The sequence below is a fragment of the Tetrao urogallus genome, assembly GCF_951394365.1.
Source record: "Tetrao urogallus genome assembly, chromosome: 18".
NCBI lineage: Eukaryota > Metazoa > Chordata > Aves > Galliformes > Phasianidae > Tetrao > Tetrao urogallus.
The window spans coordinates 2,890,128-2,914,383 of NC_136831.1; the positions used below are offsets into that span (position 1 = coordinate 2,890,128).

At 38.9% G+C, this 24,256-nt stretch overlaps 2 protein-coding genes across 2 annotated transcripts in view; both read right to left on the bottom strand.

Moving 5' to 3' along the window:
- Positions 1 to 119: 119 nt before the first annotated feature.
- NOL11 (nucleolar protein 11) lies at positions 120 to 11,607 on the bottom strand (the record flags this gene model as incomplete). The annotated part of the gene is made up of 18 exons (XM_079544367.1): positions 120 to 233; positions 545 to 652; positions 897 to 989; positions 1,758 to 1,836; positions 2,228 to 2,446; positions 3,157 to 3,282; positions 3,567 to 3,751; positions 4,605 to 4,682; positions 4,858 to 4,961; positions 5,579 to 5,702; positions 6,380 to 6,456; positions 7,041 to 7,238; positions 7,609 to 7,747; positions 8,562 to 8,619; positions 8,911 to 9,056; positions 9,637 to 9,693; positions 10,568 to 10,681; positions 11,458 to 11,607. The coding sequence occupies 18 exons, from the start codon at positions 11,605 to 11,607 to the stop codon at positions 120 to 122; spliced, it is 2,169 nt and encodes a 722-aa protein (XP_079400493.1).
- Positions 11,608 to 17,600: 5,993 nt separating this feature from the next.
- The window catches only part of PITPNC1 (phosphatidylinositol transfer protein cytoplasmic 1), a gene marked incomplete at both ends in the record, with an annotated part of 66,906 nt that continues 60,250 nt past the window's right edge, over positions 17,601 to 24,256 (bottom strand). Inside the window, 2 exons of the mRNA XM_079544222.1 lie at positions 17,601 to 17,860; positions 24,129 to 24,192. Of these exons, the coding sequence (XP_079400348.1) occupies positions 17,601 to 17,860; positions 24,129 to 24,192 (324 nt within the window). The remainder of the gene's footprint in view (positions 17,861 to 24,128; positions 24,193 to 24,256) is intronic.

The following is a 24,256-nucleotide window of genomic DNA, read 5'->3' on the forward strand; positions in this document are numbered from 1 at the left end:
GAGTAACCGCGTTCTTCCTGTGCACAAAACTCAACTTTTCACATCCCCAATATGGAGTGCTAATACATCCTTGTCATAAAAGGAATCAATAACAAGTTTGTTAATAATTCATTTCATATTCAAATAAGTTCCAGCACTTCAATAGAATATGCCTGAGAGTTTTCCTGGCATTTAATTCTTTGCAGTTCTTGCAAACTTCCTTCGATTTTGTTAAGTTCAGAGTAGAATCGTACCTAAAAACAAAGACCACACATTTATGACAAAACAGATTTTAAATCTTGTTCTACACAATTCATACCATGTAGCCATTTGCTGTCTTACAGAGTTTAATACATTCAAACAAAACCAATGCAGCACCTTTAGGGATCAAGATGAAGACAAGCAAGCAGTATTTAGTGCTCAGGAATAGGCTTATGACACTCAATATATTGTAATTGATACGCTGTCTATTTACACACATTGTTCTTCTCCAACCCTGCCCTGAGTAATCCTAATGGCCATGTTTTAACTCAATACTACAATGAAATCATTATGCAAAACTTACTTGGGCTCTCACAAACTTATGCATGCTTGAAAGCAATCTTTTTGCTTCTGGTAGCATCACCATAACTGTGAAGTGAGCATCAAGTAATAGGCACATCCAATCCATAATCTGAACAAAAAACAAAACAGAAGTGACATGGGTTTTACTTCAAAAACACTGTGAAATACTAACTCCTGATCAAAAAGACATGGCTTCATAGTTTAATGCAGGATATTTATTTTCAGATAGAAAAGAAAGCATCATGCTACTCAATAAGGTCCACTAATAAGCAATACCTTACAGAACTAACAAAAGCCTCAGTTGATTTTAGAGAAACTGAAGGAGGCCCAACTTTTCAGAACTAGTTGCTTACCTGACTTATAGTTGGAGGGAGTACTCCAGGAAGAGTTGTGTTGATTTTTTCACTGCATTTCACATACAGGTAGTGCAAATACCTGAGAAACAGCTGAGAGAAGAAAAGACTGAATGTTTTGTAAGAAGAAACATTTAAGACCTAGGAGTTCTGCCCTACACAAGGTAATAACACACAGTGATAATCTTTTTTTTTCTTTAATTAAGAAACTCAAGCATTAAAAATAAGTGTCATGGCTCTCCTCCATCATCTATAGCTGTGAATTTGAAAATTCAGGAATACTCAGTGTGAAGTGACATTCTGTGGTAGGCACTGTTCCAGTGTTCGTGCCAGGTGCACTTTCAGCACAAGTCCTACATTTATTTTTTTTGTCTCCAGAATAAGACTTGAGGAGATCAGTCAGTGTTGATTAATATAAGTGCAGTTCTGATGTGTGGTGTTTACTGTTGGGTTCGTTTTTTTTTTTTTTTTTTTTTTTTTTTTAATCTGTTCTGGTTTTAATTGCATTTTCTAAATCTCTGTTTCCACCACATCTGACTAAGTTAGTATCTCAGTAGCTTAAAAGCATTTAAAAATCAGGAGTAGGTACTACACCATTGAAATATTTTTCATGCAGATCTGGTCATAATCAAGTTTTCTTTCTTACATTTACTTAAAATAAGCAGACTATAAGAAATAGTATGTGTTCATTTGGGATATATGGAATACTTTGCAGCATTAGATCTTATTAGTCATGTTATTTTCATATACTAGTGGCAAGTTGCTGATACAGAACAAACACATGCACACACCAACACCTTTTTCTTTTCTTTCCCCCAAATAATGAGGACGTTTCAGCTTTCTTTGTTTCGAAATACTTACAACAGCTTGCTGAGCTGGAAGGTCTTTCAGATGGGGCAAAAGAAACGTTTCACTGTAAGCTGAATGAAGAACAGCATTTCTGTGCAATGCTATTGAGGAAATGTTACTGCAGGAAAAATACTGGTTACTACAAACTAAAACCAACCTTAATTAAAATATTTCTGTAGGTTGAGAGGTCTTTTTGAATCTGCTATTTCTATTATGAAATATATACAGCAACTGAAACATAATAGCTTGAACGCAGTTCCATCTACTGCAAGAAAGGAACCATCTAACAGTTCAACAGACAAACATTAAAAGCATTGAGACTAAATTGCTTTGAACAAAGTTCCAGTCTGCACTTCCATAAATTTAAATTGGTACAGAGCAATTTTCAGCAATAGCAAAAGATCATTTTCAGCAATGCTAAACAGACATTCAAATCATAAATACCACACTGACTGTCCTTCATTTAAACGCACAGAGGATACAATAATGCTGCCTTTTGAGGTCCAACAGGGCAGAATTCAACAATGTCCATCATATGGGTTTCCTTCATGCCTTTGACATCACAACCATCTTCTTCCAGTTCAGTACTGAAACCATTTTCTACAACTTCAGTCTTAACTTTACTGTTTGGTTCAATATCAATGTAAGAGATAACAGATTCTAGATTCACGTCTGTTCCTTCCAGATAATCATCACTAATGCTATAGAAGAAAAATTCCACACACATTTAGTGTTTTTAGTGTTAGCTTAAAAACAAACAAACAAAGCCCAGCAATGTCATCAACCCCACAACAACACACACTGACTCTTTGAAGCTTATGAGTATGAAAATACACAGCAAAATGAGAGTTTCAGAATGGATCAAGGCCACAAGAAAACAGCTAGCCTTTACCATTAGCTTGAGCAACATGTTTTTGCTCAAGTATTCCAACAATGCAAATTGCTGAACTACTGGATGTTGCCATAGGCTTCTTTAAAGGTTATACACATACTCTGTTCAAGACTGCCATTGCATTCTGACATCGCTGGGACTACCTCAACCTATAAGACAGCTACGGTTTTCCTACTGCTCATAATAAATATTTGCTATTTTTAAGGCAGAAGATGAACACATCTGTTCAACAGTAAGTGGCCAGTACGTAGAAGGATGTGCCATTTAAGCCAGCAAGTTTACCAAAAAGCATTTTCCTTTAATTACTGTTTATACAAGTTTTAGAATACGTGCATGCAATGGGCATCTTGTAAAAAGCATGTCAGTCTGCAGGACTGCAACACACGCTGTACTCAGAATTAACAATTTTATGCACTTAATTACTCATCTAAAAACTTGTTTTAAGTAAAAGTCCTGGTTTGGTGAAGAATAAATAAGCAATTAAACAAAAATAATGTAAAAAGACTGATTCCAACTTACCTTAAAAATACTTTCAAGCAAGCGTAAGTAATTTCTTCAGGAATATCTGGAAACCGTTGTAAGCAGATTTGTAAGAGATGTACATCTTTTTTCTCTAAAGCAACAGCCATTAAGTCTGGACACAAACTGTTAGAATATGAAAAGAATAGGCTGCAGAGTTCACACTCACTGAAAGCTCCAGTTACAAAGAATGCAGAAGGACTAATCTTGTTTTACACAAAAATCCATCTGAGAATTGTCAGCTTCATCAGAAAACAAGCAATAGACTTCAAAGGAAACCAAATATAAGCACTGATAAATCAAGGAGATTTTTTTTTTTTTTTTTTTAAATGAAGAACTGAATTTCTACTTTTTAGAAACTTTGGCTTGCAATTTTAAACAAAAAAAGAAAAAAAATTCAGAATTATCACCTGTAAGATAATTCTCGTTTCTGGATCATCTGTACCAGGAAGTTTCGAGGGTAGAACGTTGGATCTGTTTTACACCTGTTCATTAGAGCACTTATTACACATCCAACGGTGGCCTGAAAATCTGGTCTCTGTGCTTTTGACAACAGTTGTCTCAATTCATGTTCAACAGCAGCTGTGGAAGCATCCTGAAAATGAAATACCACGCAGTTCAGATGTACAAGGCATAGGTTTGAGGACTGCTCACAGAGGAAGGCAGTAGATCAAAGTATCACAACACTTGCAACAAGATTTCAAAAGGAACCGTATCAGAATACAGATACAGTTACCACATCTTTTGTATCACCATTATGTTTATTTTCAAGGCCCGGTTGGATGCAACACCAAGCAATCAAGTGGGGAGTGCCTCTGCCCAGGGCAGGAGGTTGCAATGAGGTGCTCTTTTGAGGTCCTGTCCAACACAACTCATCCCATGGTATCCTGGGACTCGCTTCAATGCTGACTCACCAAATGATATATTGAACCAAGTGACCAGATGGGGAGCCAAGTACATTCTCTGACTTGTTTTGGAAATAAGTGCTATCTTCCGAAAATAATAAAGATGCATAATTATGTGACAAATAATCTACAATTAGCAACTTACAGCACCTTTTTCCCAGCACTGTGACTTACTAGATCCAAAATATCGTCAAAGTGAAAAACAGACTAAAAAAAAAGTTAAAAGATTAAAAAAAGTATATCAGGTGAAACATCTCACCTTATTTACTGCATGAAAATGCATTTGTGCAAGTTCTCAGAATTCAGACAGCTGTTATAAACCCCCTATTGAACACTTATATTACATCTTCCTATGACAAAACTTCATCGTGCCCAAACACTACCTTTACACAGTAATAACAGAATCCTCCAACAAACCTGTTTAAGGCAGCTTCTTCAGCTTGATCTACACAAGAGGAAATGTGAGAAGATAACAGCTTAGGAGGTGCCTGGAATATTCTCAAATGTGACTGAAAATTCATTAAGGCTACTTGGTGTACTTACTTTTATACTTAGTAAGAACCGCCCAATTGTGGAGGCATCTGGCTGCATGTTCTCAACAGCGCTCTTTTTTGATCTTAACTGTAATAAAGAAAAACAAGTTATTATTCAGCTCCAAAGAGGCAATTCAAGGATTTCAAGCAAGGTAAATAGGAACATCGTGTGTCATTTGCTACAAATTACATTTAAGAGCAGCAGCATTGGGAAGAGACAAACACAAAACAAACGAGCTCACACATTTGTTGTGTTAACTTACTGTCATTTTGGATTCAGGCTTTAGAATTACAGACCGCTGTGACGGATAGGAAACCAGGAGCTCTTCATCTCCAAGAGTATTCCAGTTTACAAATGAAGAAAGATCTGTGAAGACAAAAATGAAGCTACATGAAGTTAACAATGCCACTTATTAAAAACTTCTGATGCATTTTCTGAAGTGTAATACATTTTTTGCAAAGAAACTTCCCTGTTTTCTCTTAGCAGTAAGTAATTTTGAGACGTTCTGCATGTTTTCCCTTTTTAGTCTCTGGTAGGAGGAGAAAAGTTATTCCACAACTTATTGCAAACATCATTTGCCATTTTCCCAGTACAGTGCTAAGCAGTACTTCTCACTTGTATTTTCTTTAACCTCAAGTTTACAAACTTAGGCTTGGTACTGCTCCACTTAGTAATAAGTGCTTTGAAAACACAACATAAAAGACTGTGCTTTAATTGTTTCAATGTTTATACCAGCATCTCAGTGTTTTCAATAACTGCAGCATTTGAATGATGCTTCAACGAAGCCCCCGTAAGTTCAAACATTTGCATGCTTCAAACTGTCTGACGTTCTCACCAAGAACACTAAGATCTAACAGCTGAATACACCAACTTACTTCAAGCAGTTTAGGCTTAACTGATTTTATACAACAATATTAAAACAATTTTTATGCAATTTCAGAAGTTTTCCTGCTAGATATCACTGCAGTCAGAGAACTTCTTACCAGAGGTTTGACTGTCCTTCAGTTTTCCCACAGCAGCTGCCAAGGATGAAGTTTCACACTTGTATATAACTACTGTTAGCACTTTTCCATGAGTGAAGAAAAATTTTTCCCCATAACACCACAGCTACAAAATATCAAACACATTGTTAATGAGGAGTGCATTTCTGCACATGCTAATCTTTAATTTCCAACTACAAAATTCAACTGGAAATCAGCAATCAGATGATTTTAGCAGTTATTTTTGGTAGCTTTTAACACATTAACAGACCTTCATTGACTGTTGATTCTATCTATGGAAATGACTGCATTGTTGAATATTTTCCAAGGATGCCTTAAACTAAAGTGACTGCTTTGAGGCACCAGGTCCACTTGATTTTTTTAATTATTAGTTTTAAAATTCCTTCCTGTACAATTTTATGACAAAAATGAGTCAGCTGTTCTACTTAACTAGTGTATTTATTAATTAGGTTCCAGTTCACTTACTATTGACAGCTGAATGTTCTGAACCATGGTCACTTGCAAGCTTTCAGAATGTAATAAATACCAACTGAAGATTTCATTCTCACCAAACAAGGCTAACAAAAACCAGAAGTACAGAATTACTACGGATTTTGCTAAACCATGCTCCTGTTTAGAGATTATGACAAAAACAGGTCATCAGTTGGCCAGTATTAGTTTTGTTTCAGAAGCTGGCATTTACTGCTCTTCCAGAACCATAACTGCAGTTTGCTGGTCTCCTTTCTATTGTGCCATATGCACTCAATGCAGGTTTATGAGCCACAAAGTAAAGACTGAACTCACTTGTCCACTGGTTCCCAGGGGCAGTTCCTTTGAAGCTTGTAATGTTTGAAATTTTGTATTCCATATTGTTAGGCACTCTAGGAAAAATAAAGAGAGAAATGTGACAAACCCAAAAGCAACAAAAGATGCTACATTTTCCTTTGTCACTTTCAGTTAGAAACACTTCAGGAAACACAAGTAACTGTTTCAAAATAACTCTGCTTAATAAGGTACTCAGCATTACGCAATGTGTCTTTTTGGTTAGGTCTCTCAACAAACAAGTCCGAAAACCAGCTCTCTGCCAAGAGCACTGAAGAAAAAGCTGCAATGAGAAGAACCGAAATCTCTGTAACTTTCAGTCATAAAATGCTGTTCAGTGGCTTAACTTTCAGGGATCCCACATCTCAGAAGTTCAGTCATGAAACAAGCATTCAACTTCTTTAAGATACCATTTTATTACAGTACATGAGGTTCATTTCCCTGCGTATCTCAGTTTTAAGAGCCAACCTTTTCATTTAATATGCAGTGTTTGTAATATTCACTAAAGAAGAAACAGCAGTGCTCTTTATTCATCTGCTCTGTTAATCAAAAACAATCAAGAACAAAAAGCAAGACACAAAACACCTGCTGCTTTAAGAATGTTGTAGAATTTCAGACACCTTCATCTGACTTTTCCAGTTACCTTTGGATTCTTCACCAGATGCTGCTAGACTTCCCAGTACTGCAACATGGTCTTTATCAAGAATAACAAAAGAAGTTCCTTTTAGAGCACTTCCAGATACTGAAAGGTTTAGTAGTAGTGATTTGGATAGAGTTTGCTCTTCCTCTTCACTATTTTGCTGTAGAGGTATCAGAATTTTATATACAGAGTCACTGGAGTCTGTCAAAGCAAACAAATGATGTCTTTATGTCTGACATTAAGAAAAACTATTCAACATGGCAAGATGAGCACTGAGAAAAGAAGTGAAATAGAATACTTAAAGGGCACATTACCATGCAAAGCAGAAAAATGAAAGCACAGCTTTCAGGAGCTTTTTAAAGTACAAGTTATAATGTTGAAGATCAGCAAGCCTTTTCAACAATTAAAACATCAGGAAATTTTAACTGTTCAGTCTACCATTTGCTGTTATAGAACGTTCAACAGAGAAGAGTAAAAATATTAAACAGTAATTCACAAACATCAGTATTTTATGTCCTTCTATGTAACTTATGGTTTTGATATTAAAAAAACATTAGAAAATTCAACTCACATAAACATAGAAGTGTGATAATCTGCTTTTTTATATATGCTGTGAAACAAAGCGGATTAGATAATTCCTGTTGTTCAAGCTTGTATTTATGTAGACTCCTCATCTTAAGTTTCTGTATGTAGACAAAAAAATCCCCATCCTAAAACAAAGAGGAAAAAGATTGTCTTTAACTGACAGAAAGCAGGGCTAACAAGTTCAGATATTTCTACTGAATTATTCTGAATGCTAACAAGACTAGGAATTTGTGTTTGATGCAACAAATAGATTCACAGGGAGGAACAACTGCATGAGGAGAAAAATGAAATCAATTGATTGTATATTATATTTAATCTTAGCTGTTCTGAACTTTTAAGAGCCAAGCTATCCAGCCCTGAAAACAGCCCTGTGTAAGTACTGGCCACAGACAACACAGAATCACAGAATCACAGAATTGTAGGGGTTGGAAGGGACCTCCAGAGATCATCGAGTCCAACCCCCTGCCAAAGCAGGTTCCCTACAGCAGGTCGCACAGGTCGGCATCCAGGCAGGTCTTGAACATCTCCAGAGAAGGAGACTCCACCACCTCCCTGGGCAGCCTGTTCCAGTCCTCCGTCACCTCACTGTACAGAAGTTCTTGCGCACGTTTGTGCGGAACTTTCTATGCTGCAGTTTCCAGCCGTTTCCTCTTGTCCTGTCTCCACTCACCACTGAAAACAGTCCAGCCTCGCCATTCTGCCCCCCACACCTTAGATATTTATAGACCTGGATCAGGTCCCCTCTCAGTCTTCTTTTCTCCAGGCTGAACAGACCCAGTTCACCCAGCCTTTCCTCATAGGAGAGATGCTCCAGGCCCAAACACGCACACAGAATAATTATTTCACTAAACGCTCCTAGAATCCAGTTACACAAGCGATGGATTCTAGAAGAAGGATTTAGATTTGCAGTTGTGAAAGCTAAACGTTTGTTAAACTCACTTTCTCTGTAACGAAAATTAAGACAGGTTGTTGACCTTCCAGTAATGCTTCACTCCACCTGAAAACAGAAAGAGGTACAAACATTTTCTAAGTTCTGGGACTACATTTAAAAATCACATCATAATTATTCTGGCAGCCTCTTACTTTTATATCTGTACTAAAAGTCTAAGGTTTTAAAAGTCAATGCATTAAAAAAAAAATCATCATCATCATCATCAACAAATCAACCCCAAGATCTTGACCTTGGGATGTTAACCTTAAGGTTTCCTCTCTCCTCCTCACAAAGAAGGGTGCAACAACGTGAGTTCCTCTGATCAAGGATCAGGATTCATAGCTTTGTATCACTTACTTGATAACTTCATCTGAGATGACGTTTTCAATTTCTTGTTGGGGAGCTTCCAAAAGAACATCTAAAGTTCGAACACCCCCTCCTCTGAATAACACCAATGGCTCCGCATGGGGCAGCGAATGTATTCTGTACACCTCAGCTGAAAGCTAAAAATAAAAGGAAATTGTTTAAGTTCTATGTTCATCAGTGCATTTTACCTTGAAAGCCAAGTGTTTTGCATAACATTTTTTAAGAAGTTATCTTACTAAATGAGTAACACAAGGATGATGAACCTGCAAGATACCAAAAAAAAGCTTATTTTTGGAAATGCTATTAGTAATGCAAATCACTACCCAACAGAAAGCCAGGAAAGCATCCTGATGAGCATGAAGTTTATAAATGACATCAGAAAAATTGAAGTAAAGGAGCTCAAACAACTGCTATACACCATTACACAAAGTGCTGTTTGTCGTGTCCCCGAGCAGAACAGAAAATAATTGTCCTTCACCACGATTCACAATCACAAAAGTCCTTTCAAATGTTGGACAGCCATCACTTTATGTGTGGTGCTTTGATGATTAAGCCTATCAACTGAAGTGGATCCCTTGCAATGCTCCGTAACATCACAAACCACAAATCAAGACAACTATCAGCTAAATTGTAATGCTATCAGTATTATAAAAGTCAGCATCTCTTCAACCCCCTGAGATTCAAAGCGTTAAAAGTGAACATACGTAAGAGACTTACTGTTGCTTTAAATACTTTGTCCAAGTTAACATCTTTATCCTTCCATATTCGTAAAACCTTAAAGAGAAACATCATTTTTTAAGCAGCAAACCAACAGCACGTTGACTTCTTATCATATAAAATAACAGCAATTGCACCTTACTGAAAAAGGAGGAAAACATGCAGCTAAGTATTTAAGCAGCCTTACTGAAAACAGACTTAGGAAGTTTGCATGGGAAGAAGCCGAAACAGAAACTACAAGAATACAAATAAAGCTTAACATTTTGATCTTTAAAGAAGTGATAGGTAAGAATGTGGCTAACAAAAAAGAGACAGCAAAACTCTAAATTAAAGTTGATCAAAGCAATGGAGGCAGATTAAGATACAGATGGTCTGATCTGGAAGGGAACATTTCAAGGTCAAAAAGAATATTTCATTAACAATAAAAAAGCCAAGTGATCGGTATGTGCTGAGCAAGCATTGCCAAAAGTACACAACCAGGAAACGTTTAACCATAAGACAAGAGTAGATAGACAAGGATGCAGTCCTGAAGCACTTCAACATAACAATCATGCAGTTCTAAATTTCTACCAGTCTGCAACAAGAAAAGCTTACTCTTAGTAAATGTGTGCATGAGGCATTCTTCACTGAGAATGCTTCAGTTTTTAAAAGGCCACTGTGTAACTGATGCTCAGCACAGATGGTTTTCATGTCACTAACAAACGGACTGTGCAGCCCTGGAACTGCACAGCCCTATCCAGAATAAGAGCAGAGATGACCTGAGATACAACAGCATTAAAGCACCACTACCAGCTTTGAAAGCTTGTCATGAAGTGTTGAGAGCTCCACACATTCCCATTAGCTAAGAATCTAACACTCCCCATCTCTTCCCCGCCTACATTCACCCAGATGACTCGTGACATCATTTTCCCCCTTAAGAAAAGTATCTCACCTTGTTATCATGAACAGCTATATATTCGTGAGTCTCAAAGTTGCATACAACTGGACACGTGATAATCTGCCCATGTTTAACTGACCAACAGCCCAGTGGCTTCTGATCTGAGACCTAGAAAAATCAGGACAAAGTCACGTAATTAATATGCAACAGTACATGCTGGGGATTGCTCTCATGACCGAATGAGAACATAAAAATAAGGAAAGTTCCACCCTAACAGGACTCATAACTTAGCGTTCTTAACTGCAATACCAGCATTTCAGAGTACAGTGGAGCTCTGTGTTAATTAAGAGCGTTTTTTTTTGTTTTTTTTTTTTTTTCTCCACATGGAGAAATGGCCCATGACAGGAGATTACACCACGGCTTCATTAAGACACAACCCCCAGCCCCGTGACCAAATACATAGAGACAGGCATTTTCAGAAAGTTTCATTTAATGGTCGCTGCAACAGATGCATACGTTAAAAGAAGCAACTACAACCTACAGGTCAAGTATTGCGAGCACACTTAAATCTTTGTTCTCCACCCAACAGGAAGGCAGCTGACACCAAACTGACAATTGGGCTCAACTGCCGTCACCTGAGCGACACGGAGAGGTGACAACCCCTGGGCTGTGAATACTGCGTGCCACGGGAACGGAGAGGAAAAGAAACAGCACGGGAACCACTCGGGGGATCGCCTAAGGCCGCTGCCACGGGTGCAGGGAAGGAAGCACAGGTGAGTGGGAAGGGACAGCGGCCGCTCCCCAGCAACACGGCTCGAAGCGGGGCCGCTGCCCAAGGCCGCTCCCACCACGTTCCGCCCGCGGCATCCCCGGAGCTTCCCCGCGAGGCGCTGCGCGGGTACTCCGACACGGGCCGGCCCGAGCGGCCAGGGCTGGGCCCTTACCTTAAAAAGCGTGGCCGTCCTGCCGCGGTCGGTGAGCAGGACGTGGTCGGGATCAGCACCCGGCTCCAGCGCCAGAAGGCCGCTACCGAGGCCGACGCCGCCGGTGGGCCCCAAACCGCATAGCGTGAAGGCCTCGCACAGGGCCGCCATCTTAGCGAGCGCTCAGTTCTCGCGAGACCAGCAGCGGCGTCACACCGCGCCTGCGCGCTACGCAGGCTGGGCGAGGCGGCAGCGCCCCCCTGCGAGACGGCGGCGGAAATGGACGAGGCCGCTCGGGAAGTTCCGCTCCGGTGCGATGAGAGCAGAGCTGTGCCGCTACCGCGGAGCTGCGGGCGAGGCGGCGTTCAGCGTGTATAGAAACAACGCTGCGGGTTTTAAGTATTACAAAAAAACGAAGAGCTGATAATTTTTCACTGTCCCATTTCAAAGTGGACATTAAGAACATTTAGGATTTTATTTATTCAGCTGTTTCCAATGTATTTAATGTGTGATATTAATCCCAAACATTCCAGTGTGATGTGTGAGGGCTTCATGGTGCTGGAGAGATGTGCACAGGTGTTCAACAAAAGGCTTCAGTGGTTTTGCATCTACACAGCGAAGTGCTGCTGCTTTAATTAAAGGTACTTCTGCCATAGGAAATGTCACATTATAGAAGAGTTTTGTAATGAATTCATTCCTTCTGCAGGAGTGCAAACTGACACAACCTGAGCAAAGATCAGCTCCAAGTTTGGGCTGATCCATGATGTATGTGTGCATTAGTCTTTTTTTTTGTTTGTTTGTGTGCAAATTCTGAAAGCCCTAGCAACACAAATCCAACATGTAAAACCCAACCAAAAAAAGGCAAGACAACCAACGCCTACCGCAGGCCCCAGCTGCTGCGCGCTGTCAGAGGCCACGTGCTGTGAGCACCACTTTTTGAGGCTGTGCTGCAGACAGACCTCTGCCAAGGAGTCCAGCTCTGCCTTTGTCTACTGGAGAACGGTCACAAGCACACTTGAGGGACAACAGCAGTCAGAGCCAAAGCTGTGTGCAGGCACGGCCCCAGCCTGCTGTTACCAAACCATTCAATGTTGGATTGTACCTGGATGTTTCCATCCCGTCCATCCACTGCTGCACCTGTGCAAGACAGCCGTGTTTCCATGCCAGGTGTTTCATTTATTCCCTCTGGCAGGACTTTATGGGTCATTACTGACGTCATTACTGCATTCCTGCGTCTGCATTTCTTCAGCTGGTCATGAAAGTCAGAGAACTGCTTCAGGCACTCCTCCAGCTTGGCTGGGACGTGGCACTCAGTGGTTCCCCAGCTGCACTGTGGGGCTGGTAGGAGCTCCCAGGATGCCAGCTCCTCGTGGCACCCTCTGCTACATGCAGAGTTGACTCCCAAAGCAGCTGTGGCAACCTGACAGGTTGAAGGGTACACTGTGATTTCTACCTTACATGCTTTTTATTTTCCTTAGGAAATAATCTTATTTTCCTTATTTCCACATCTACACTATTGTGAAACATCTCTATATGAATAAGCAAATAAGTCACTTCCTTTGGGGCAGAGAAAACTTGATGTGTATCGAGTAAGCCTTTAGTTGAAAACTCAAAGAATCATTTTACACATGAAATTTACGTCAACAAAGGAAATGGCTTGTAGGTAAGTGATGGAGGACTTCTTTCTTTTGAAAGCTTTCCTGTTTTCTTTCCCTGTATTCACCACAACAGGGGGCTGCAAAACACACCAATGAGAATTAGAAATTCTAATTTCTAATTTCCAGTGAAAGCTTATCAACCAAGTGGTCTTTTACAAATGAATGGGCTAAGATGAGGCTGACAGGGCATTCACCCTGCAGTGGAGGAGCAACAAAATCTAGGAGGTGCAGGAAAGTGGTTTCAATTTCCCTTACAATGCCAATTCGTTGTGCTATTTACTTTGAGGAACTGACTTGTAGAGCTGGTGGTAGAAATATCCATGTTCCTTGCTAGAGAACAATGTGTAAAAGACAACAGCCACACTTGTAAAGAATAGTTGTTGGCAGTTTATTTACAACAAAACACGAGGAAAAATACAATATTAAAAATAATAAATAACTTGGAAAAAGTCAGAAACTAAGTGAAATGGATGAAAAATATACCAATCAAATTCTCCTGCTTAGCCTTACATTATTTAACATGCAGAGCAATTCGAGACTTGGTCCTTCTCTGATGGTAGTAATGTATTGCCTAATGTAGCTATCATAGTTCTAAATAAAAGAAATGAATTACCAGACATTCAGAGTCACAGGGAATTACCACAGAAATGAAATAAAACAATGAAACTTCTTAAAGTGACACCGTAAGACTACAGGAGATTGTAATTCAATGATCATGCTGTTCATTTTTAAAGCAAAACATTGTTAGACTTACTTAGCAATTTTAACTTGCACATATAAAACCAAGTCCAAACAATGGAAACAGAAAAGCTCCTATCGATAGATCATGAATCTCTCTTACTGTGCTCACTAACTCTTACAAAGCACACTCGTTTGGCATATTTCAAATGCTAGCACATTGTTCTGAAGTTACAGTGCAGCAAGCTTCAAAGCAGTTTAAACAAATTTAGCAGTCTTGTTACAAAATAAAAGTCAAGGAACAAACATTTCTGTTTCAAATTCTCTACAGCAGCAATTAATGCAAATTGGCTACTAGATGTGACAAAATCGCCTTCCAGAATAATCAAAAAAGCCAAAGAATAAGGTCAAATAGTTCCTTTCCACAGGATTTATCCAGTCATTCACAACTACATTCATCAGAAATCCCGTTCAGCTTGTTTCAGGAATGTGCTGCTCCTCACTGTCCTTACAGGTACCACCCTTTTGAATTTATTAGGAGACCACAATGAACTGTTATTTCAATTGCTCCCTATGAAATATGAGCAAAGCTGGGAGAAGGCTTTAATAGAAACCCAAACAAACTAATCACATTATTTGCTCTGGAACTGCACTGTCCTTACTGAAAACTTCCTGTCCTAGCAGAGCTGTATCATGTAATTCTTTGCCCTGGCAGAGAATAGGAACACAGCTACTGTGCCTCGTCAGCTTTGCTGGGTGCCAACATCCTCTTACGATCATACTCACCAACCACGTGATTTATTGTTGCAAAAGAAGGGCTAACACCTGCAAAATACCTTCTTTCTCCTCACATAAAAAGTTTGAAAATACAAGAGAAAGCACTGCGATAAAATCAGTAATGGAAAGAACCTCTGCCTCAAGATGTTACTGACATATTCTGACCTTCCTTTCCATTGAATTTTTTGTGATTTTGTGTTTGCTGGGAAAACATTATCCTATATAAAAATGTAAAACAACAACAACCACACACAGAAAAAGAGATGATATTTAAAATTCTTCTGGGCAAACTGGTTAATTGCTGGCTGACGGGGAAAACAAAGCAGACCACAGCAGAGATTACAAGCACGGGCAATGGAAAGCCCGGGATATTTCTTACCGAAAGCAATGAGACACTCTACATCTTTTTATTTGCCTTCATTAGTGAGCAAAAAGGAGGTAATGTGGATAATCATGAACCTCGTTCTGGCCAGCAGTGAATTCAGACTGTTTGGTCAATAAATCTGGCGCTCCTCTGGAGCAGAATGCGTGTGGCACAGCTACGGCAGCAGCGCATGCAGGGGGAGGCGTTTTGTCCATAACACGATCAGCATTTTTCTCCTACAGTATTTGCCATGCAGCTAGTAAGCTGTGTCCTATTCAGGCATGTCAGTAATTATCATACGTCTCATCTCCAAATCCTACATGATATGATAGTCCACATATCCACATGGCATTAGGAACGAATCAGTCAAATACAAGATATGACTGCTTTGGTCTAATAATCTGCATCAGATACCAAAACTTGTATCGAAACAGTAACACATAAGCACTAGGAAGTGATGACTAGAGCTGGGCAATTTCTTCTTGGGCAAACAACGAGCTCTTTAAAAAATAAGACTATCAATAGGCAGAGGTGACCCAAACTATTTCGATATGTTAAATTTAGGAAATAAAAAATAATAATCAATGCTTTGTCTTTTCAAGAGTTTCCCTTCTCAGCCAATGTTTCAATCATGCTACTAAATTAAAAAAAAAAAAAAAAAAAGAGATTAGACCAGTTATAGTCATTATTATTTCTCACAATTTTAAGATGAAATCATTTACTAATGAAGGAAAGTTTTGTTTGTAGCATCACAGTAGCTATTTTCAAACGAAAAATTATTATCACCTGCTAGTTTACTGACTACACAGAATTACAACCTCTGGGAAACAACATAAAACATGGACAGTAAGTGGGAAAATACATGAAGTCAGATCATAGCTAACCTACAAAGAGCTTCTAGATTTTGCTAGGTACAGGGTTTAAACTATCAAACAAATATACACTTGTTTTCAGTGCAGGTTGACAGCAGAATCACCTTCCCTGCTCTACAACTACTCTAGAAATACCACACATTCAACATAACTTCTATTGGATCTACAGCCATTGAGAAGTTCAGTGCATTGAAGCCAGTCAAATCATAGCATTTTGCAGAGAAGATGGCACAAACTTCCTGTGCAGGTAAAAGGCCATCCCCAAACTGATTGTTCAATGTTCAGTGACAGTTCAGCTCTGGAGGACTGTTTTGCATCCATGTACATCACCACCAGTGGTACAAAACACTCACTTTAATCGTATGATTCAGGTAATAGCTATCATTCACTGGGAATAGAACACCAGCTTATTTAATGCCTACTACAGCTACCAATTGAGATAGATACGGACAACATTAATTAAATAGCAATTAGTCTGAAAGAGAACAAAGTACCCCAAAGGGGGGCCAGAAGGAAGGTTTGTCACTGAGTTTACTTTTTGATAAAAAATGAAGGAAGAGAACACTTCTGAAATTCATTTCTCTTCCCCCTACAATCTACACTTCCATGCTGGGAAGCATCCTTTCTGTATTTTAATTCCTGAGATTGAAGAGTGATTTCATGTGCAGACCAGGAGGAGCACTGCTGTTTCCTTAATGCCACCCTATGTGGGACTGAGAAGCCCCAAGATTCATTTGCTTTTTCAAGTGACTGATTTTATTCATCCCTTCCCTAAGAGACAGTGGTAAAGCCCAGAGCCAGCTTTCTGACAGCAGAGATTGTGCTGGTTAGGAAAGATGAGAGGCAGGAAAGAAAAAAGAGTCTCATATTTTCTCTCCTTTACATTCAAGGTCTTACAGGGTAACCACCACTCTTCTTCCAGAGTGGGCAAGACAGAATTCACTGGTTTTCCTTCTCAACTGGCTCAACTTAGCTGCTTTTTTCCCCCAATCTTGTACACAGAACACCACTGACGAACACCAGTATGAACTTAAGTTTTATCACAAAAGGACAGGGGAGAGCTATTAAAATACATTATCTACAAGAAATAGGTGGTTTCTTTTACAAATTCTGTGCAAGATAGAAATACTTAAATGGCCTCAAAGTCAATATAATTAATTACAATTGGGGCTTCATACAGTGATATTTTAGGTTTGAAAAGTTTCATTTTTGTTAGCTAAGCCCCAAATCCTGAGTCATATTAAGCACAATATGATTCTGAGTGATTGTTATTGGTGTTCAAGTACAATGAGTTGCAGGTCAAAGGTTTACGAATACACACGACAAGCCTGAGAACAGGAAGGATTTTAAAATCAGTTAAAAAAAAAAGAAAAAGGGAGCTTTTTTCCTATTAACCCTGCATTCTGGTTGGCACAGATTTGCCTCAGAAGTCCTTGGCAGCTTTACTAAATACCTATTCCTAAATATAAATGCTATGACCTAGATGTGGATTTGTACATAGAGATACTGCTACAGAAAGATTTTCTTTTATAGAGTTCTCCTCAGACGACTTCATCGTATGTCAGTAAGATGGACCATATGGCTTGGAACACTACTTTAGATATATCAACTATGTTCTTTTGCATGCACTTCTCTGAAGATTATGAGGATCAAGTCTGAGGAAAGAAACAGTCTTTCCACAACAGTAAAATTATTTTAAGCAAAAATATCCAAACATCAACAACCAACCAACCACCACGATCTTCCTAGAAACTACAATATGTTACTCTTGCTGTGGTAGCCATGGCTTATCAGGAGGAATCATGCTGGGTTAATTTAATTTTTCTTTTTCTCTGGGTCTGGAAGAGTGAGGGTTTCTGGTGCAGACTTTTTCCGAGGCCGGTCTTTGGGTACTGTTAGGAAGTCAGGAGCATCTGTAGAGAGAGGAGTTGACGGAGCACTAGATGGAGCACTGCGGGTTGAAGAAGGCATGGAAATGTTAGAGATAGATATTTCAGGTGGGAAAATGCCAATTTTCTTGTTGGTAGCTTCCTGAGTTGCTCGTTCAAACTCTCGGACTTCATCCATCGTCATGTCTTCAACAAGAAGGAAAAAAGATAAAGGGCATGTCAGAATTCTTTTGAACGATGATTTCACTACCTCAGTTAAACCACCTCAATCATCAGAGAATGTCTGCTTATCAGCCATATCACTAAATGTCTTGCAGGAATTCCTTCCTATTTTAATGCATTGATTGGAGTACAATAAATGGACAGTGTAAAACAAAAGATGCTGAGCACATTAAGCACGTATTAATGGGTCTGTCTGCATCTGGGTCTAAGCTGAACTAAGAGAACTACCTCTTTAATTGCTGGAAAAATCAGGATATTTCACAGGCAATTAAAAATACGTTTAGATACAGAGTCAGCAGGTAGAATTCTTCAGAACTACAAACAAAACTGACAGGTTTTTTTTTTTTCTTTTTCTTTTCACCTAGATTATCAGCATGAGCTGATAAATGGGTTTGTTTCCTCACCATAATTATCAAGGGATGAAAAATTCTCTCTCCCCATGCACAGCTTCCATTGACTTCTAGTTACAGTGGCACACAAATAACTGAGGACATCATGCTTTCCTACTGCAAATTCATACAGAATTCTCTCTGACTTGATACAGTCACAACATGCTTTCCAACAATCCAATGCTCAATACCTTGGAAAATAGAGGCAAAATGAGATGAGAGGTCAAGGACACTTTGTACAGAGAAAGTCCATGGGATGTTTTAAAAGGAGTGAAAGCCTTATTATCCAGGTGACAAATGTGTCACAGTGCTGTAAAAACCCACAAGAGGGCAGAGCGAACCCAGCATAAACGCCCGATGATCCTGAAGGTCTTTTCCAACCTAAATTACGATTCTGTGATTTTATGTTTTCTAAACTGAGCTGTGCAAAAGTTTTTCTGATAAAATCCTAAATGAATGGCAAATAATTTGAGCAAAAACATCAGCAAGGCACTTTTGAAACCTGCTGCTTCACGCCTGTACCACCTGCGAGATGTCCACTGAGCCAAGTGAAATACATTTTAAGGTTTTCAAAGAACGTTTTGGTAAATCTGTGTTTGAAGGATTCACAGAATGAAATTCAGCATATTGAAATCCACCCAAACAGAACAGAGCAAAACCCAGTATCTGATAAATACCAGCTGAAATAGCTGACTGCCACCAAAGAGGAAAAAACAACACGTGAGAGGATGTCCAGTAAAATCTCTTCCAAGTTCTCTCTGTGCAATTATTCTATTAATCCCAACAAATCTTTGGGAGATGTGATTAAAAAAACAGTCAGCTGATAATTCTGTTTATTTTGTTGAATACATGTCAGATAGTTCTGCTGCTCCCTGGCCCCACTGGCACTACAACAGCAGAGTCAGGTGATGTTCAGGGTAAGAAAGGAACTTTTGATCCAACCCACGTGGGACTTTGGTAGGATAGGGATAACTACCACTTCATATTCAAATAACAAAAGTCATTTCTGCTTCCCCTCTCTCTTCTTTCTTCTCCACTGTTTTCAATTTTATGACTATATAAATCTCCTGGTATATGACATTCTTTTCCAAGACTGCACTTTGGCTGTTCCATCCAGGTTTCCATAAACCATTTTACAGATTCTTTGCTTTCTGTGAAGTACAACAAAACAAACAAACCCAGAAATATAAATAATGGCTTTTCAGTCAACTTAAGATTCTGGCACCTTTGGATGTCTGAGACATGGGACTGGCAACAGTGCTTCCCATATGTATGACAAAATCCTACCTTTTCAGTACATTGAAACTTTTTAATATTACCCAGCAGCAGGCATCTGTAGCCTTAGCTGTAAACATTACACAGAAGAAGCTTTATGTTGTATAACAGCATATGAAACACAAAACACACAAGCTGCCAGCTGCCTTCTCACTTGGATGCAGACTACACTTCAAGGACCCTTTCAGCCTGCAGAGCTGTGCCACTTATCAGGGGTGAGGACCAAGCAATTTTCAAATCGGAGATAAGTGGTGGAAATAAACAGATGGTCTCAGAGGAACTGCACCTACTTGTCTTTGAGACAGATTTGAACCTGGTCTGCTGATTTCACTGCATTTTGTTCTGTAACAGAGTGCAGTCTTTCTGAACCCAAACTGTTTGAAAATACTCTGACATCGAAGGAAGACCATGCATTTATCTCAGTTCTTTTTGATTGAGGAGTTCTCTACAAAATAAAACGAAGCTTATCTTGAATGAATCAGAGTGAAACAGGACAGGAAGATTTATCAGTTTACTGTCCATTTAAGTGAAGACTGATGGAAGTCTTAATACAAAATATTCTCCAAGACTGCCAATTTTAAATTCAGATATGAAATACTCTTTGTCCCTTCAGCTAAATTTCACTTTTTAGCTCACACTCGCTTTAAAATCACCTCCGTTCTGATTTACACTCAAGCAAAACAGGTACTTACCCTGAGCTAAAAACGTTCAGACTGTGGGAAATGCACCTGCTGTCTCTTTTTTCTTTAATGACTAATTCTGTCCTGACCTCCATGGTAATTTGGCTGCATGGGAACTCAGAATGGCAGATTTCCTTCAACCCAAATGCTGCAGCAAAGAGCCAAAGTCAAATCTGACTCTTGGTCTATGCTGTAGGTAACCTCGTATCAGGCTGGTGAGATTTCTTACTAAGAACAAAGGATTTAGGACAGCAGGCATTGCCCCACGCTTGTTATTTGAGTAAAACCATTGCTGTGTTCTACAGCTCAGTCAGTAGAAGCAAAAGAATAATATCTTTAGAAGCAAATATTACCACACCTTTTCTATTTGCAGACAGTAATGTTTTTCAATTTTAGGCATCTGCTTCTTACAGTTTCCACAATCTGAATCAGAGCACCTATACAGAAATCCGCTCTTCTGCACAGACTGCAGGTACACACTTCTGAAAGTGCTTCCTCTAACCTTGTTGGTAGCTGGTTAGTGATGACATTAAATTAGTCAGTCAACGAGTCATTCGCTTTCTTTCCCGGTCAACCAAAAAATGTTACCAGTCTCACAGACCCTTTCCACTCTTCACGTTCCTGGCTTTTTGACTCTGAACTTTTGCACTTTAAACTATTCAAATAGTAGAATGCAAAATGGATATTTAACAACCTCTTATGTATCCAACTGAGATTGGATAATTTTGTTTTCTCTGAAGATAAGCAGGTGCACATGAGCCCAAACCCACCCTTTCTTCAGTGGCCATTTACAGTGCAGAAGAAAGGTCTGATCGCACTGCAGGGAGTAAAATGCTGAATGCTGTTCTGATCGAGGCAAAATCTCCCAGAAATTCCACTGACTGATCAGCAAGATCAGCTGGCTGCTATTCTCTGATCCCTGCATCTATCAGTTGAGGACGGGAATATGTTTTAAAAATTGACATACTCTTGCTTTGGCATGGCTCTCTATTTCATCCACAGAAGATGAATGTTGGTTGCAAACTTTAATGTTGGTTTTTTCATGCATATTTTTCTCGTATTCTCGAACATCATCCATAGTCATATCTGTAAAAAGTTCAACATTGTTGGCATGTTCCACCAATTCAAATGCAAACTTAATCTTTTAAGGAGAAGGAGCAAGGAATACAGTCTTTCAGCAGAAACCAAAAGGCATCTAAAAAATAAAAGCATGGAGCAACTAGCTTTATGAAATGTGACTCATAAAGGTAGTTAGATCAGCCAAGGAAGGTATAAGAAGGTTAAGTCAAAGGGAGCCAGAGAACAGGAAGGAGTGGAAATTGTTTGGGAGAATCTGTGTAATGTAAGGTAAGCAAAAAGTATTCAAGTGCAGGCCTTGGCTAAAGCCAAGATCTTCTAAAATCTTTTTAGAAGATCCCTTGCAATAAAGGATAGAAGAATTATAAATATTTACTTACCTTTGTAGGAACTTTCTAAAATATTCTATATTACGATTGCAAGTATATCTTAAAACCAGCACTTAAACTGTTAGAACACAAATCAGCTCAGATTGTAGGAGCTAATACTTAATCATGCTAATAAGTGGATTAATAATGAATACATTAATAATTTTGTAGTCTCAAGGCATTTAGCACAATCTAAAAGTTACATGTATTTACAAATAGCCCTAATTCTATTTGCTTCTGCCTAGGCATGCCTCATGTTGTCTAACTACTGAGCAGGGCCTTGAATGCTTGCTATGTAACTCAGCTTGCTATCATAAATCACACTGGTAGGAGAAACACAGGATCCAGTTAGCTGACTTTTGGCCTCACTCTTCTCAGTATTTAGAGTAAGGTGTAAATGAACACGAAAGCTGTCAGAGTATCGATCCATTCTTTACTATTATTTGGTAATTTCAGAGCTTCATCAAACTAGCCATCAATCTTTCATAAATCACATTCAAATACCACTTTATTAGCATAGCCTGCTCAGAAATGCACACCACTGCTGGTAACGTACACCATGCTTTTCTTCTCAAGGCCATCATTTGTCTCACGTTTATGACGTGTCACCTGGATTTGTGAATTTCTGTATCACACCACTTCTCGTTACGTGATACGCAGCTCTTGGTGCATTTCATGAGACAGCTTTTAAAGAAAGAAACAGCTCCAGCTGTTATGGCACGCTGTCATGCATTTATCATTGAAAATCAAATCTAAAATTTTGAACAAAACAAGAAATACCCTTAACTAACACTTTTTTAACCTACTGCTTTTACTATTGCCTGTAACAAAAGACAAGCTTATGAGCCATGTAAATAACATACCACAGTGCATTTTGCCAAGCAGAGAGCATGCTTTTTAGTAGTAAGCAGCATTCTGAAAATAGATTTTCTTAATAATAAAGCTAAAAGCAATTTAGTAAAATGGCAGAACACATTCATGCTTAGGGTAGCAGTAAGAGTAATCAATCAGTAATATCAGTACATCCTATATTTGATAACTGAATTTAATACACCAGTTTCTTGATTTAGCAGACTTGCATCATCTCAGCCTTCCTCAAACTTTAATTTAAAAAATATAATAATGGACACATTGAAGGCACACAGACTCTTTAAAAACAATATGTTTGAAAATTTCTCTCCATACAAATAAACGTGTCAAGAACAGCACCATAAAAATTTCACACCTCATATGTATTAAATTGCACTGGCTGCATATAAATTGGACCTCACTTATTTTGGGTACAGAAATACTAGGTTTCTAGTCAGCAATTCTTACCACCTATTATTCTTAATGTGAAGAGGTGTAAGGGCAGAGCTATGCCTTTGACAATGCAGTGTATAAAGACTGCAGACAGCACAGAATTACCTAAACTAAATTCATATCTATTTTATTCAGTCCAGATTTTTTATGTTTTGTACATAACCTGAGAAGGAAGCACTAAAATCATAAGCAATTGATTCTACAATTTCAAAAAACGTGCTCCTGCAGGTTTATCAAGTCACTGGAGACGTCCGTGCTTCCACCAGCTGGGGCAATTGGTCGTACTGAGCAACACAGAATGACATGCTCTGAACTTCATCCAAACTCAGAAACATTCTTACACACGAATGGCTCAAAATCATTTCCAGAAGCTTATGGAGGGTTTAAATAAGCTTTCTAAACATATTCCCAAATAACTATCACATACTAAGAGGGATGTTTTAAGTTATAGAAATATGTATGATTATGGCTATGTCTTACTGAAAATAAGTATACAAAGGACAAGCCCCATCAACCTATATAACAGTTATCTGTTTTGGTATCTGCAATTACTCTACTACAGAAAACATCCATTCCTACAGCTGTGCATGGATGCAGTTTTCACAAACAGCTGCTGCTGAACCAATCCTTGTGGTTTTTACATTTATATTTATTTGTCACAAAGGACGTTAGAGTTCTGTCTTCTCTTTATTGCAGTACATATTAATTTAGAACTTTCCTAAAAAGCTGAAGTTGTGTTGGAAAAGAGGCCCTAGGAGTTTGAGTAAGGAAATAGTTAAAAAGCTTAAATAAAATCTGCAAGCAGCTCTCCATATTGATGAATCCTGCCAGAAGCAAGAGATTCTACCTGCCTACAGCGCAGGATGACTGGACTGATGTCTTCATTCTGAGTTGCATGGGCTGTAACAGCATCCTGTGTGATGCCTACTGGCTGTCATAACATACAACCTACTCCTGTTAACAAAGAGCCTGCTGCCAATGAGCCCTGCATATTCCAGCAAAACTGAAATTACTTCAGGTTCTTACATGAACAACTTATGATGGGACTTGATGGCCTATGAAAACAAATGGAAATCTGCTTTTAATTGTGAAAAGATTCTCACTCACCCTTTCGAGTGGATTTAATTTGCAAAATACTTACCATACCACTCATCAACCCAGGCAAAAGCCTGTCGGTGACCAATCAGGAGTATATCTCTGACCACCTGTGAAACAAGGGAACGGTTAAATACCTTTGCAAAAACAGATCATTTTAGAAAAGTGCTGCCT